The sequence below is a fragment of the Pyrus communis genome, chromosome 16, assembly GCF_041283825.1.
Source record: "Pyrus communis isolate YQ-2024b chromosome 16, ASM4128382v1, whole genome shotgun sequence".
Classification (NCBI taxonomy): domain Eukaryota; kingdom Viridiplantae; phylum Streptophyta; class Magnoliopsida; order Rosales; family Rosaceae; genus Pyrus; species Pyrus communis.
The window spans coordinates 15,659,845-15,675,549 of record NC_142580.1 but is presented as its reverse complement, the minus strand read 5'-3'; the positions used below and the strand labels follow the sequence as shown (position 1 = coordinate 15,675,549).

Here is a 15,705-nt window from a genome sequence, read left to right as displayed (position 1 = left end):
CCTTATCAGCTGTTCATTCCATGACAAGTTAGTTTAAGACTCCAAATTTAGCCACGTCACCAATAACACTCAAGTTTCTTTAAAACCCAATTTTTCTGGCTTTTCTGCTGCCTTTCCCTCCCACTCCAATTTTCCTACCATAAAACCACTCTTACTTTTGTCTTAGCAACAATATTTGAGGATTTTCAAGAACAATATAGGGAATCCCTTGATTTAAGAATAAAAAGTACCATTGATGATGGTGAGGATGTTGTGTTCACAATTTTGCACCTTATGGTGCTTTTATGGAACGGCATATGAGGAGGAAGAAAGATTCAAAGCACTCATACTGTTGGTTTCTGCAAAACAAATATTTTTCGTGAAATTCTGAATCTGCCGTTTTTGGTGCTACAGTCCAAGTGTTTAATTTTGAATCTGCAGAGTTTGATGCTGCAATCCAGGCTTATTAGTTTTGAATATGCATTCTAGGCTTATGAAATTTTGTTTTCCAGCAAAAGCCCTCTTATAGCAACAAAAACATAGTATATAACAAAACAAATATATAAAGAGAGCTACTAGACCACTCCGTTGTCTTATTTTTTCATCCACGTTATAATCTCACCCACCTTAAAAAATTCAAAAATTAAAATGTTATTTCCCCACCCACTATTATTCTCAAAATAACCTTTAATATATACATACATATGAAATTATAAAATTGTCCCTTAAAATAATATAAACAAAAAATAATATGTAAATGAAAACCACTAAGGTCTACAAATTCAAATGGAAACGAAAGAGGTATCCAAATCCAAAATAATTCGATGAAAAATTCAAAAATACGATAGACAAATTCAAATGATTCACAAACAAATTATTCTTCTACCTTTTCAATGGAAACATAATCTTCTACCTCTTCTGTAGAAGCGTCATCTTCCACCTCTTCAATGAAAAAGTCATCTTCTAAGTCCATTGATATATTTTTTTTACTTTCTCTGAATGAAAGAAGATGAAAATATGAGTTAGGGTTTAAGGTAGACAAATCGCCTCCCACGCGCAACTTTTTTTTTTTTTTTTTTTTAAATTAAGCAAAACAAGATAACTAATGTTCTTATCAATCTTTTTACAAATGGACAAATTTGTAATTAAAAAAATTCATTAAAAGGTGAGTGGGAAGATAAGATATTGGGATAAAAATAACATCACTCTATATAAAAGGTTTTAGAAACACAGGCTATGCCTATAGCAGATTGGAGGGGGCGGGAATGGCAGCGTAAGAGTTAGGAAAATTGGGCTTAAAGAAACTTGAGTGTTGTTGGTGACGTGGCGTAATCTGGAGCCTTAAATTACCTTGGCAAGGAATGGACGGCTATAAAGTAGGAGAGGATAGAAAGTAGGAGAAGAGACAATCTTAGGGCTGGTTTGGTATTACTATGTGTTGAAGAAGAAAAAAACCGTTTGTTGTGCCATGAGAATAAGCCGTTCCTGCTGTGTTGTGAGAATAAACTCATTTTTATTGCTTCACATTTTTAGTTTTTTTTTTTTTCACACAAAACTGTGAAAATAAGCTGTTTTTAAGTGTTTACCAAACATCTTTTTAAGTTTAGTTTTTTTTTATATCCACTTTTTATAAAATCACTTTGATACCAAACTAGTATTTAATCCATTTTTTTAATGCAAAATTATGCTCTTGTGTCTTCCTCTTCCCTCTGGAAGAACATGTAGAATGGTCCCCATCAAGATTCCTTTAAAAATAAAAAGTCTGACACATGAAATTAGCTCCAGTACTATGAGGTCAATTATCATGTTACCTCTTATTTAATGGTATGAGTTTTATTCAAATTCAGCCGGTGTAAATATTCATTTGATCTCTATATACAAGATTTAACTATTATTTTTCAAATCACACAATAATATATATCATATTACGTTTTATTTAATGGTATGAGTTTTATTCAAATTCAACCAGTGTAAATATTCATTAGATCTCTATGTACAAGATTTAACCGTTACCTTTCAAACCACGCAACAATACATATTATGAAAAAATTCGGAGTGAATTAGCAAACTTATGTAGGACAATAAGACAACATTAATATTGCTAAGTTGGTGTGCCTAACCATTTCAAAAGTTGACATGCATTGAAAGGCAAGCCATTTTCTTTTCCACTAGCCTCTTGCCACGAGCTAATTGACTATTTGGTATTTAATTTATTTTTTGTTGGATTTTTAATTCTTAAGAAAAAACTTTTTACAATTTTTTATTTGTGACAAATTCATGAAAAAGGCCACTAACTTTTTTATGTGGGTGAGGTTGTTTCTTCTGAATTTTTTATTTAAAAACTATTTTCGACTTTGCACTTATTTAATTCATTTTTTATTTTGATTTTTGAAAGCTGAAAGAAGAAAAAGCATTTTTGGCATTATGAATGGTATTGTTATACAATGGCACCAATTATAAAGAAAAAAAGTTTGATGATATATGTCACATCCCGGCCCGGGACAGATCACTTCCCCGGCCCGCTCCACTACCGTAGCACAATATTGTCCGTTTTGGGCTTACCATTCCCTCACGGTTTTGTTTTTGGGAAATCACGAGCAATTTCCCAGTAGGTCACCCATCATGGGATTGCTCTAGCCCCCCTCTCGCTTAACTTCGGAGTTCCTACGGAACCCGAAGCCAGTGAGCTCCCAAAAGGCCTCGTGCTAGGTAGGGATGGGAATATACATTTAAGGATCACTCCCTTGGGCGATGTGGGATATCACAATCCACCCCCCTTAGGGGCCCGACGTCCTCGTCGGCACATTTCCGGCCAGGGATTGGCTCTGATACCAATTATCACATCCCAGCCCGGGCGAGACCACTTCCCGGGCCCGACTCCACTACCGTAGCACGATATTGTCCGCTTTGGACTTACCATTCCCTCACGGTTTTGTTTTTGGGAACTCACGAGCAACTTCCCAGTGGGTCACCCATCATGGGATTGCTCTAGCCCCATTCTCGCTTAACTTCGGAGTTCCTACGGAACTCGAAGCCAGTGAGCTCCCAAAAGGCCTCGTGCTAGGTAGGGATGGAAATATACATATAAGGATCACTCCCTTGGGCGATGTGGGATGTCACAATCCACCCCCTTAGGGGCCTGACGTCCTCGTCGGCACACCACGGCCAGGGATTGGCTCTGATACCAATTTGTCACATCCCGGCCCGGGGCGGATCACTTCCCAGGCCCGCTCCACCACCGTAGCACGATATTGTCCGCTTTGGGCTTACCATTCCCTCACGGTTTTGTTTTTGGGAACTCACGAGCAATTTCCCAGTGGGTCACCCATCATGGGATTGCTCTAGTCCTCTTCTCGCTTCGGAGTTCCTACGGAACCCGAAGCCAGTGAGCTCCCAAAAGGCCTCGTGCTAGGTAGAGATGAGAATATACATTTAAGGATCACTCCCCTGGGCGATGTGGGATGTTACAATCCACCCCCCTTAGGGGCCCGACGTCCTTGTCGGCACACTTGCGATCAGGGTTAGGCTCTGATACCAATTTGTCACATCCCGGCCCGGGGCGGATCACTTCCCGGGCCCGCTCCACTACCGTAGCACAATATTGTCCGCTTTGGGCTTACCATTCCCTCACGGTTTTGTTTTTGGGAACTCACGAGCAATTTCCCAGTGGGTCACCCATCATGGGATTGCTCTAGCCCCCCTCTCGCTTAACTTCGAAGTTCCTACGGAACCCGAAGCCAGTGAGCTCTCAAAAGGTCTCGTGCTAGGTAGGGATGGGAATATACATTTAAGGATCACTCCCCTGGGCGATGTGGGATATCACATCCCGGCCCGGGGCGGATCACTTCCCGGGCCCGCTCCATCACCGTAGCACGATATTGTCCGCTTTGGGCTTACCATTCCCTCACGGTTTTGTTTTTGGGAACTCACGAGCAACTTCCCAGTGGGTCACCCATCATGGGATTGCTTTAGCCCCCTTCTCGCTTAACTTCGGAGTTCCTACGGAACCCGAAGCCAGTGAGCTCCCAAAAGGCCTCGTGCTAGGTAGAGATGAGAATATACATTTAAGGATCACTCCCCTGGGCGATGTGGGATGTTACAATCCACCCCCCTTAGGGGCCCGACGTCCTTGTCGGCACACTTGCGATCAGGGTTAGGCTCTGATACCAATTTGTCACATCCCGGCCCGGGGCGGATCACTTCCCGGGCCCGCTCCACTACCGTAGCACAATATTGTCCGCTTTGGGCTTACCATTCCCTCACGGTTTTGTTTTTGGGAACTCACGAGCAATTTCCCAGTGGGTCACCCATCATGGGATTGCTCTAGCCCCTCTCTCGCTTAACTTCGGAGTTCCTACGGAACCCGAAGCCAGTGAGCTCCCAAAAGGTCTCGTGCTAGGTAGGGATGGGAATATACATTTAAGGATCACTCCCCTGGGCGATGTGGGATATCACATCCCGGCCCGGGGCGGATCACTTCACGGGCCCGCTCCACCACCGTAGCACGATATTGTCCGCTTTGGGCTTACCATTCCCTCACGGTTTTGTTTTTGGGAACTCACGAGCAACTTCCCAGTGGGTCACCCATCATAGGATTGCTCTAGCCCCCTTCTCGCTTAACTTCGAAGTTCCTACGGAACCCGAAGCCAGTGAGCTCCCAAAAGGCCTCGTGCTAGGTAGAGATGAGAATATACATTTAAGGATCACTCCCCTGGGCGATGTGGGATGTTACAATCCACCCCCCTTAGGGGCCTGACGTCCTTGTCGGCACACTTGCGACCAGGGTTAGGCTCTGATACCAATTGTCACATCCTGGCCCGGGGCGGATCACTTCCCGGGCCCACCTCCACTATCGTAGCACGATATTGTCTGCTTTGGGCTTACCATTTCCCTCACGGTTTTGTTTTTGGGAACTCACGAGCAACTTCCCAGTGGGTCACCCATCATGGGATTGCTCTAGCCCCATTCTCGCTTAACTTCGGAGTTCCTACGGAACCCGAAGCCAGTGAGTTCCCAAAGGCCTCGTGCTAAGTAAGAATGGGAATATACATTTAAGGATCACTCCCCTGAGCGATGTGGGATATCACAATATATATCGCTCAATTAATTTATATTGTCCTGATCAAAGTTCAATATTGTCCACATTTCCCCTAAAGATTGTAAATAAATAAAATGTGTATCATGCTTGTACGTATTCTTAGCATTTCAAGGAATACTTGGTTTTGTTGTTTAATGATATTTTTTCATTTATAAGTCAAATTCTTAAATATAAATTTTGTTAAAGACGAGTTTGATCTAATTCATTCCTTCCATCTCTTAGTATAAATATATTTCATATACAAAAAATGAATATCACACATTTCAAAAAGTAAAGCTAAAAAAAATAAGATAATGCTATCCATACGCCTATTTTTCTTTCTCACGCACCCTTTTCAATTTTGAGTTGTTGGATCGAACAAATTAAAGAAAATTAATTGACAAAAATGAACAAGAATGCGTCAATAACACTATCCAAAAAAAAAAAGAAAAAAAAAAGGTAAACTGCTGATTTCTTCTTGAACTCTTACTTAACTTTCGATTTACCCCCTAAACTTTTTAATTGGAAAATCAAGGACTTAAAACTAATTTTTGGCCAATTGCCCCTTACCATGAGTTTTCCATAGATTTCATCCAAATTAACGCTAACTCTAAAGCATCACTTCATTAGACCTTTAGACACAAAAGTTATAGAATCACACTGTCACATCCCGGGCCGGGCGGGACCATTTCCCGGGCCCCGCTCCACCATCGTAGCATGATATTGTCCGCTTTGGGCCCCGACCAAGCCCTCACAGTTTTGTTTTTGGGAACTCACGAGCAACTTCCCAGTGGGTCACCCATCATGGGATTGCTCTAGCCCCTTTCTCGCTTAACTTCGGAGTTCCTACGGAACCCGAAGCCAATGAGCTCCCAAAAGGCCTCGTGCTAGGTAGGGATGAGAATATACATTTAAGGATCACTCCCCTGGGCGATGTGGGATGTCACAATCCACCCCCCTTAGGGGCCCGACGTCCTCGTCGGTACACCACAGCCAGGGTTAGGTTCTGATACCAAATTGTCACATCCTGGGCCGGGCGGGACCACTTCCCGGGCCCCGCTCCACCACCGTAGCACGATATTGTCCGCTTTGGACCCCGACCACGCCCTCACGGTTTTGTTTTTGGGAACTCACAAGTAACTTCCCAGTGGGTCACCCATCATGGGATTGCTCTAGCCCCCTTCTCGCTTAACTTCGGAGTTCCTACGGAACCCGAAACCAATGAGCTACCAAAAGGCCTCGTGCTAGGTAGGGATGTGAATATACATTTAAGGATCACTCCCTTGGGCGATGTGTGATGTCACACACACAGATTTGCATAGGTCGACATTTTAGCCTAGGGTTTTCAATTATTTTAAAGAACAAAGCGACTGAACTACTCTCACATGTTGTGCACATACTTTCATATAACAGAAATTTGGATGGAATGAATGAAAAACTTGCAAGGAAAATCAACCAAAAAAAAAATTGGAATCCCTGATTTTAAAAAATGAAAACTAAATAAAAGTTCAAAAGAAATCAGCAATTTACTCAAATAAAAAAAAAATGTCATTATCTGATTTAAAAAAAAAGGGGACTAAATTCCAAAATAGAGAAAAAGAAGATAAAACATGTCGGCTGTACAATTGTACCGTTTGGCTGTATTTCATAGTGTTGAGTGTTGACGCCGCCAACCCTCACTGTTACAACGACATTAACTACCACACACACATACCCTCATATCCTGCCACGTGTTAGCCCATAAAGAAATTAAACTCATGCAAATTATGAGTTGTTTACTTTTACCGTCGCGTTTTCTTATCTCATCCGGCCCTTTCAAATCAAGCAAATAAGATTTTTATCGTAGGTGACAAAAAATAATATTGTCAGGGTCGTTTTAAAAAAATATAAAAATGTAAAATAAATTGACACCGAAATATTTTAAATTGAATTTATAGAGCTCCTGAATCACACAATAATGATTGAAAAAGATTGAAACGCCTTTATTTTTGTGAGTCTTTCTAACTTTTAAAAAAAAAAGATTACTTTAACAAAGCCACCAGCTGGTTAATTTAAAAATAAATAATAAAGAAAACTATCGTATTATTCTTCAGTAGTTGGTTCAGAGGGAAAGATATTTCTCTGAATCTCTTCTACTAAGGTCACTGTATCAAATGATATAAGTCTTTAAAATTTTATCCAACAATAAAAAAATTATTATGATTTTTAAAATCAAAACAAGTGAAACGTTGGATGATATTTAAAAAATCCGGATCGTTGGTCCGGTGACCATGATGATTCTCGGTTCAGAGTATTCATTTATTAGACCACGTTTTCCTATTCCTGCAAAGGGGTCTAATAAGAAAAAGAAACTGTACATTTTTCGTCACCTTCTCTGGAAAATGTCAGGATTTTCCCAGTGAAATATTTTCCTACTTTTTAATAATTGCCAGGCTTTCCTTCTTCTCTCTTTCGATTTCGTCGTCTTTTCCATTTCATCCCATTGCTGTTTGAAGCTGTGCGTCGAGGATGGGCGTTGACTTTTCGCGGAAATGGCGATTCACGTCCACTACGACCTGCAAGATTTGAACTTCAGGGGATAGTTTTGCGAATTTATCCAAATCAGGTATTTGGATCAACTGGGTTTTTGATAAATTTCAGAAATTGGAAGGGTTTCTGGTTGAATTTGGATTCTTTTGGGGTGCGATTTTGTTGGGTCGGGCTGTGAATTTGTTGATGGATACGGATGCTAAGGATGCTAGTACTGCTAATGGGTGTAAAACTGAGACGACGTCGGATGCCGGAGACTCTCAGAAAGTTGAGGAAAATGTTAATGGAGATGAAGACAGTGAGTCTAATTCTTTGTTGCCTCCTCGGAGAGGGGGCATGTCGAGGAAAACGAATAAGACTCGGCGAAAAGTGCAGTGGAATGATAGGAATGGGAATAAGCTTGTTGAGGTCCTGGAATTCGAACCGAGGTAATGCATTTCCTGAATTCTATCTCCTTACATGTGCATTCTTTTGATCAAATTGTTGCAATTTTTTTTTTTTTTTGCTTTGTTTACTTATCGTTGTCGTCGTTGTGATCTGGTTGTTGGAATTTTGATTGACTGTTGGCCAATATCTTTGTCTCTTAATTTCATGTTGCTGTTATACTCTACGTATTGACTTTGATTCAGGCGTCATTTATGCCGCGGTTAGCTTTAGAATTTACTGTCTTCGTCTCTTATTTATTTGTCCCTTCCGTCTGTGATGACACTTTCCAATTCTGCTATCCCACATTATCTATTTACAGGGCCCGGCTTTCTAGTTTACTTTTTGTAATTACCGTTACCAGCCAGCTGCACTTCTTTGCGGTTTGGGTTTCTCCGCTGTCCCTATAGGCATCTGCCATCGACCAAGCCTGCAGCCACCCGTTTTGTTTACAATGTTGTAGTCCTTCTTAGCTTGGTTGCCTGACAGCATAGGTTACATGGTTTTTCGAAAAAGATATTTGGCATCATTTTGGATGGACTACAGAAGTGGATTTAGCTTGTGATTCTACTAATTAGTTAATTACTTGACTTCTATTGCCACAAAAGTGAGTTGAAGTGATTATCAACTCTTCCTACCCTTGTAACCTATTTGATTTTGAGGCATGAGACTTTAAGAGTCGAAAAATTCAGGTTCCATTCTACTACGGTGAACGAGTGTTTATTGTTATATCGTTAGAGTAGGTTTGGTTAGTTGAATATTTGAGGTTTTGTTTAATTTTCTGTATATGAGCTCTGGAAAAGTTTCCATTATATCCATCTTTGTCAAGTCACAATCTTCGTTCAGTTTTTGTTTGGGAGCTGTTATTGGCACTCCAAAATAGACATCGTGCACTCCTCAATATGAAATGTTAAGGGAGGAATGATTGTAAGATTACTATTTTGGAGTGCTAATAAAATTCCCTTTTTCTTTTAAGAAATAGTTTTCAATGCCAAAGGTACCCCATTAGACCTCCCATGAATACCATATAATATCAAAACCTTGTAATTCACCCTTTTAGTGTCAATTCAGTTAGATGAATAGATCTGCTTTCATCTCATCGAGAATCTTACCTTAATAATGTAAGGCACCTGCTCTGATCCTCTCTGCCTAGATTTCTTGTTGTGAACTTAAGTTAATACAAAACAAGGCATTTGATGAATTATTTTTCTTTGTTTTTATGTGTGTGTATATATATAGTATATGAATAATATTGCCAAACATGGCGAGGCAGATGAAATGCCTAAGCCAAGTTTGCATGGGCTACAAATTCCTGATGATCTGGGTCATTTTTTTTCAATGTTTTCTGGTCCATGATTCTAGAGCAATGTTTTGCGCTTGTTAAATAACGGGAAAGTATGTTGGAGGCATTTGGTCTCTGCCTTTGTTAAGTTAGACTTACTAAATTTAATAAATTATAGGCATTTTAGTGGTCTTTATCACGAGTGGGGTTGACTAGTATGACTATTAGTACATTATCTAATCTTGACTATGAAATGTGATACTTTAGTAGATGACATCCATTTTTGTGTGGATATGCAGATGTGCGTGACTAAACGCTTGAATGTGCTCTTGACTTCAAGTTCTTTTGACTTTATCGTGATATATTTACTTTTTTTCTTTTGCCCTAAATGATCATAAAGTCAATTAATCGTTACTTCACAACTTTTTGCCCTGTTATGGAACTGCTGAGAATGGGTACCTTCATGTCTCTGGGGTCTGTTATGAACATGGTAACCTTCATTTTCGTGCTATCGATACTGAAATATCCTTTTATCTAGCGCTCAATTGTCTGCATAAACATAATGACTCTCTGCAATTCACATAGGAAGTAACTTCTCACCTGTGTCTTAGTACATGAGTGTGTGCGCGTGCACGTCTGCACTCAAGGAATTGGAAAAAAAAATTATCACAAAGTGTTGTTTTAGCACATCTTTTATTGATTGCTCAAATGAAAATATACACTCTGCTTTGCTGCATTTTGATAGATTGAAGTAAGAAATCTCTCATGGCGTACCTATGTGCTTGTAATCCGGTTAAAGTTGGAAAACAAAATTACTAATGGAGTAGTAACTATTTATGATGGTATTTGCACCCGTATGAAATAACTGTTAACATTTATTTTCGACTTACTAGTTTCTGACCCTGTCTCATTGTTCATCTGCAGCGATGTTAGTGATTCTGACGATGAGGATGCAGATTCTTGCATATGTACCATCATGTAGATATCATTCGGTACACCGTTTATCAGGATACGTTTGCTGGGTAATTCGATTAGGAATTTTCTCGAAGCTGATTGTTATGAATTTTACTGCCTCAATTATAACACAGTGCGTCAAGGATGGACCAAAGGTCCTGAGACCAAAGCAAGACAGCCAGTCTCCCATGTCTTGCATCCAAGTATAGTACCATTTTTGGGTTAAGTTTCCATGACTGCCGTTATAACCAGATGCAAACTGAGTGGACCATCTTCCGGGGATGAAAGCAGACACAGATAACGGCAATTTGGCTTCCACATTATGTAATATATCAAACACAGTCGAGAATTATTTTGTTTTACGATATGCATAATTTGTACTTTGTATGTAATTAGAATTACAGCATACTTTGATAACCATATCATGTTAAATAAACGTGCTTCGATTCTGTTTGTTCCTTTTCTTCTCTATTCCTTCAGCACTTGACAGAAAGGAGAAAAGACATCATCCATCCTGCATCCTTGCATTATTTGGTAGAGTGAATTTTAAAACTCATCCCACCAACTTGGCCCACTCAGCTTCAGTCTTGTAACCGGTTGTATATTCTCTTATGTCTCTCTCCGCATGACATAGAGAGAGATATACACAGGGTTAACCGGATCTTTTGGGGTGAGAAAAAGTTTATCCGTACTATTCTGCTTATTTTAGGTTTTGTTTAGTGTGGTAGCGCTAACTCACGTACTTTACTAAGATACTCCAAATGTAAGGTAAAAAATTAGGTAGCCCACCCCCTCGAAAATTCCTGACTCCGCAAATCCAAGATTTGCCAAGACCAAAATACCCATCAAATCTTTTGCGGCAAACCATTGTTCAGTAATCTGGGTTCTCATATATTTCTCTGCCAGAATTACAGTCAATTTCTTACACAAACAACCAAGCCCCCCAATACGAGCACAAATCTATCAAAAATCCTCTTTTACAAGAATCAAGACACTCAGAAACAAATGCGCAAACACATCCAACAAATCCCCCAAAAAATCACACCTTTTGTATCAACTTCTCTTTTTTGCCATGAATGAAATTGAATCTGTCCAATGCACTAATTTCCAGTTACAGAAACTGTGCAACTATTGACGATCAAGATTCAATCCGGTCTCCTCCGACTAATTAGTACTTTGCGAATTTAACCAACTCGAAAGACTGGCATGAACTGGGATTTGTTGCAATAGAGGTTTCGTGGACCGGTTAACATTCGACCTGCTGCTATAAGGCATCTGGGGTTGTTGAAATAATGCAATATTCTCCTTTTGGTGCTTTTGTGGTGCTGCTGTTTTCGCTTTCGCTGCTTTCCACTGTATGAGATTCTCTACTGGACTCAGTACAGAATGTACATACTTATAATCCCTAGCATTTGGATACCCCGATTCTCCATTTCTAGAGGCAGAACACAGTTCCTCCGGAAACCCTTCTCGGCTTGTTCGTTGTTCATCGATATCACTCTCTTCATCGTTATCATAGTAGTCATCCTCATCATCAACGTCGACATCATTGTCATCTGAATCGCCTTCCTCTTCTTCGTAGCTGTCCCGTACATTTTGGTACCTGTAGTATGAGGGAAACAGTCCCAATCTCAAAGTAGTTGAATCCCTTTTAGATGCTGAAGTGGAAAGGCGTTTGACATTCTTTTCTTCCAAGTCTTCCTCCTCATGGCTCTCCAAGGAACGGTAATCGGTCGAAATAGGCTCATAGGTCTGCACATTCGGATTGAAGCTAACTTTCTTTCGGGTTTTCAACCTTGTCTGCTCCTTTGCCTTGTCTCTGAAACAACAAAATATTCAACGAAAACGAATGCCGGTAAAATAATCGTTCCAAAGATCAAATCTCAATACAAAGTCGGAGATTAAAAGCAAGAACTGACCTGCATAGTTCAGATTTCGAACATTCTTTTGCACCATCAACACCAATAATTGTGACAGATGAATCGAGTGGTACATAACTCACACGTCTCTACAGCAACATCATAAAATAAAAAATCAAACTTCCCGACTTTGGGTTAATATTGTGACACCAACACATCAAAACACAAAAACTGAAACTTGAAAGCATGGATTGAGGTTAAGATAAAGAAACGTACATGGTCACCACCGGCGGCTTTAGTAGCGGGTTTTCGCCGCTTTTTCTTCTTAGAGAAACCGAAACAGGCAAGAAAACACCCCATAGTAGAAGTCCCCTAGCTACCAGCTCCTCATTAGTTTTCGCAGCAGTGAGGAATGTGGTTTGATATAGGCAGACAAATAGAAGGAAAAGGGGGTTAGGAGGTGACGGTGGACATGGGAAGTTTTTAAATCCGTTTGGCTCCAAGTCCAAAGGGTTTTTGAAAATAGTAACGTTGGGGAGTCGAATGATGATGAAAGGGATGTGGTGGGTGCACGGGTTTAATAAAGCAGGGAGGCAGAGACAACAAACAAAGCTTTTTGGTTTATTATTTGTCTGCCTTTTTGATTCATGGGAATTTATGGAAGGAGTCATGTTTCTTTGGTAATTTGGACATGGAATCCGTTGCCTTATACGAAATTCGAATCTACTTTATTGGAAGTTGACCGTTGAGAGATGTTAAATTTACTTGACATCTTAAAATGTTTTTCTTCTCGAGACTGCTCGTCTATATACCACCACATAATAGTATATGAATTATTGAGTCCTGATCAAACGAATCATATGACATGTGATCTATGACAAATTATTCATTCACTCTTATAGTGGGTGGTGTGAATAGTGACAAAACAATTCGTTCAAGCTTTCAAGGCTGGTGGTGATAAAACGGAGAAGCAAAAAAGTGAAATTTGGTTATGGCACAAGACACTAACATAATTTGGATCCCTTAGGAAATTACTTATGTCCTTATTTTCTCATATTTGTGGAGTTGATTTAAGTGTGATATCGATGTTATTGGAAAGCTTTTAAGGCCGTGTCTCTACCTTATTAACCACATTCCCTCCAATATCTTAAACCTTCGAACTCCTATCCAACTCTCCTCCAACACTTCGAAGTTCACCACGTCTTAATCCTCAAGCACCAAAAAGAAACTTGGACTCACGTGTCGCGAAGCGTATATTTATAGAATATGTTCATGATCAAACGGGGTAGTATTGCTATGATCCAAGACCTCTCAACTTTGCCCATTCAGGGGGAGATTTAAGAGCAGCACCAGCCCATTGCCCAAAAAATTGAAAAAATCATACTCCAACCCAGCCCTGAAACTAAGGTAATTGGTGAGCCCAGTTGTGCCGCACAACCCACCCAGTCAATTCATGCCCGACTGTGTACCCTAGTGGATCTGTGTTATGGTGACGTTAGCCACGTTCAAATTTTTATATGATGTGTTGAATAAGGCGGCTTCATTGTCTTCATTGAAGAGGAAGTCGAAGGAAAGGCCAAGGCTCGATGAGATTGGGAGAACAAACCCGAGTGTTACAGAAGATGGCTTGGCAATCCAAATTGCCTATCAGTGATTAGGCCGAACACTTCCCAACAAAGTACTTTCCAATCCTCGAATGACAAATTGGTGAACTGACAGCTTTACAACGTGAAGTCCTAGGAATAGAGGGCAATGCCTACTCAGACGTCAATTCCAGGTCGTGCGGCAACTATTTAAGAGAACATAAGCTTATGAAGGGACATAACAGTTGATCAATAGGGCGCTCGGGTGCAGGTTCCCACCAACTCCAAAGTTGAGCAAGGCGCTCGGCATGTGTTGTCCTCCTAAGAAAGCATGCAAGTGGATCTACATAAATGTCACTTCGTTGCCACGTGTTGGGCAAAGAGTGAATTGACAACTAGCATGTCAAATCTATGCATTTTTCTCATTAAATGGAAATGAGGTAAAATGTTTGACCTCGGGAACTAGGAGCTCATTGAGAGCCTATTTGTAACCTTGTATTCAATATATTCCAGAGACTCAGAGGACATAGCCCAATTTTTAGGAGTAAACCACTTAATCATTATTGTTGTTGTTCAATTGTTACTATCCTAAATCTTGAGCCCACCAAGGGCCGACATACGATCATTATGGTCTTTGTTAGCCTCACCAGTTTTGAGCGTTAATAGTCACCAGAATATCTTCGTCATCAAACCAGACAGTGCAACAAACGAAAATGCTCCGCCGTTGCAATTAACGTTGAAGAACACAAATATTCACGAGACCCAAGTGAAGTAACTGGAGATTTTGGCAATTGCAAGCCCTTTGAACCGGATCCAGATTAGATCCATGAATACTCAAATGACACAGACTCTGATTTTGTTAAAATTTGACATGGTGGCGCCAAAGACGACAGGGGAGAAAATGTCGTTGTGATGGGAGTGGAGGTGGGATAGGCAGTTGGTATAGTATGAGAGGGATTGAAAGGGGAATGATGATGAGTTGGAGTTAGGCAGTGGTGGGTTGCTAAAAGGTGTAGAGGTTTGTGAAGTTGGAGAAGAATGGGAGATGAGAGAGAGATTAAAAGTGATGAAGTGTGAGAAAGATAGTCCTGGCCATCTTTTTGTTTTTGTTTGATGTGTTGGATACGTAGGTCATCTTTTGTTAATTTTTTAATACCAATTGTTTGGGAAAATCATTTGCCTATTATGTAATTGCTTGGACAATTATTTCCTTAAAAGGTGGAATTGCTTTACGACCTCTCAACACTCCCTAATCCTACTCTAATTAATACCATCATAATCGAACAATTACCTCATGAAGATTCTCTTTCTGATGAAGACAACATTTGTGTACACATTTATGTTGAAATTATGATGGAACCCCAACTTCCTTCACCTATTGTTCATAATAGATATAGTCTATTAAAACAAAAAAAAAAAAAAAAAAAAAAAAAAAAAACCCAAAATTTGGTGCAAATGGGATTTTGAGTTTGGGGGTGGGAATTTGGGTCTGCAACCCCCTTAGATGGATAAGGGAAGCAAGTGGGCTAAGGCCCCTGGCCCTTTAGCTTGTAGTTGCATCATGTGAAGACAAGACAAGGGCAGGCCCCGCATGTCAAATGCAATATGTCAAATAGATTGTTTGCGGGGGAGTGCACGATAAGCATCCCTTCTACCAGTCGATGTCGCCTACGGAATTTAGAAGGTCCAAAAGTAGGGCGGAGAATGAAGTAGTCGTTTAGAAGGTTCTCATGCCAAATTTATCTTTCACGATGAACAACTTCATGACCAGCAACCCAAACCGCCATGTTTCGCCTATCACAAGCCTCCAACAATGCCTGGTGACAAGCAATAACAACAACGTTTTGATGGTTGTCTTCTTCTATATCAAATGCTTCTAGTATATGAATTTGCTTCTCACGACTGAACCCATTGAAAAATGAAAGTGCTTAAGCAAAAGTATGAGATTTAAGAAGGAGGTGTGTGTTTGCCTAGAATTCCTTCTTCTTATAAAGAAAGAATTGAAGATAACAAATGTGT

The 15,705-nt window shown here is 40.2% G+C and overlaps 2 protein-coding genes across 2 annotated transcripts; one reads left to right on the top strand and one right to left on the bottom strand.

Annotated features, from left to right (window-relative positions):
* Window positions 1-7,382: 7,382 nt before the first annotated feature.
* LOC137732342 (uncharacterized) lies at window positions 7,383-10,698 on the top strand. The gene is made up of 2 exons (XM_068471652.2): window positions 7,383-8,013; window positions 10,215-10,698. The coding sequence occupies exons 1-2, from the start codon at window positions 7,772-7,774 to the stop codon at window positions 10,270-10,272; spliced, it is 300 nt and encodes a 99-aa protein (XP_068327753.2). The 5' UTR covers window positions 7,383-7,771; the 3' UTR covers window positions 10,273-10,698.
* Window positions 10,699-11,111: 413 nt separating this feature from the next.
* On the bottom strand, window positions 11,112-12,581 carry LOC137730471 (uncharacterized). The gene is made up of 3 exons (XM_068469461.2): window positions 12,380-12,581; window positions 12,164-12,252; window positions 11,112-12,063 (listed from the first exon to the last, which is right to left on the bottom strand). The coding sequence occupies exons 1-3, from the start codon at window positions 12,461-12,463 to the stop codon at window positions 11,409-11,411; spliced, it is 828 nt and encodes a 275-aa protein (XP_068325562.2). The 5' UTR covers window positions 12,464-12,581; the 3' UTR covers window positions 11,112-11,408.
* Between the last annotated feature and the right edge of the window lie 3,124 nt (window positions 12,582-15,705).

Excerpts from the sequence above, each read along its gene's own strand:
- LOC137732342 (XM_068471652.2), top strand. The coding sequence starts at position 7,772 with ATGGATACGGATGCTAAGGATGCTAGTACTGCTAATGGGTGTAAAACT. Across the intron at positions 8,014-10,214 it reads GTCCTGGAATTCGAACCGAG|CGATGTTAGTGATTCTGACG; the intron begins GTAATGCATTTC and ends GTTCATCTGCAG.
- LOC137730471 (XM_068469461.2), bottom strand. The coding sequence starts at position 12,463 with ATGGGGTGTTTTCTTGCCTGTTTCGGTTTCTCTAAGAAGAAAAAGCGG. Across the intron at positions 12,253-12,379 it reads AAGCCGCCGGTGGTGACCAT|AGACGTGTGAGTTATGTACC; the intron begins GTACGTTTCTTT and ends ATGTTGCTGTAG. Across the intron at positions 12,064-12,163 it reads TCGAAATCTGAACTATGCAG|AGACAAGGCAAAGGAGCAGA; the intron begins GTCAGTTCTTGC and ends TTGTTGTTTCAG.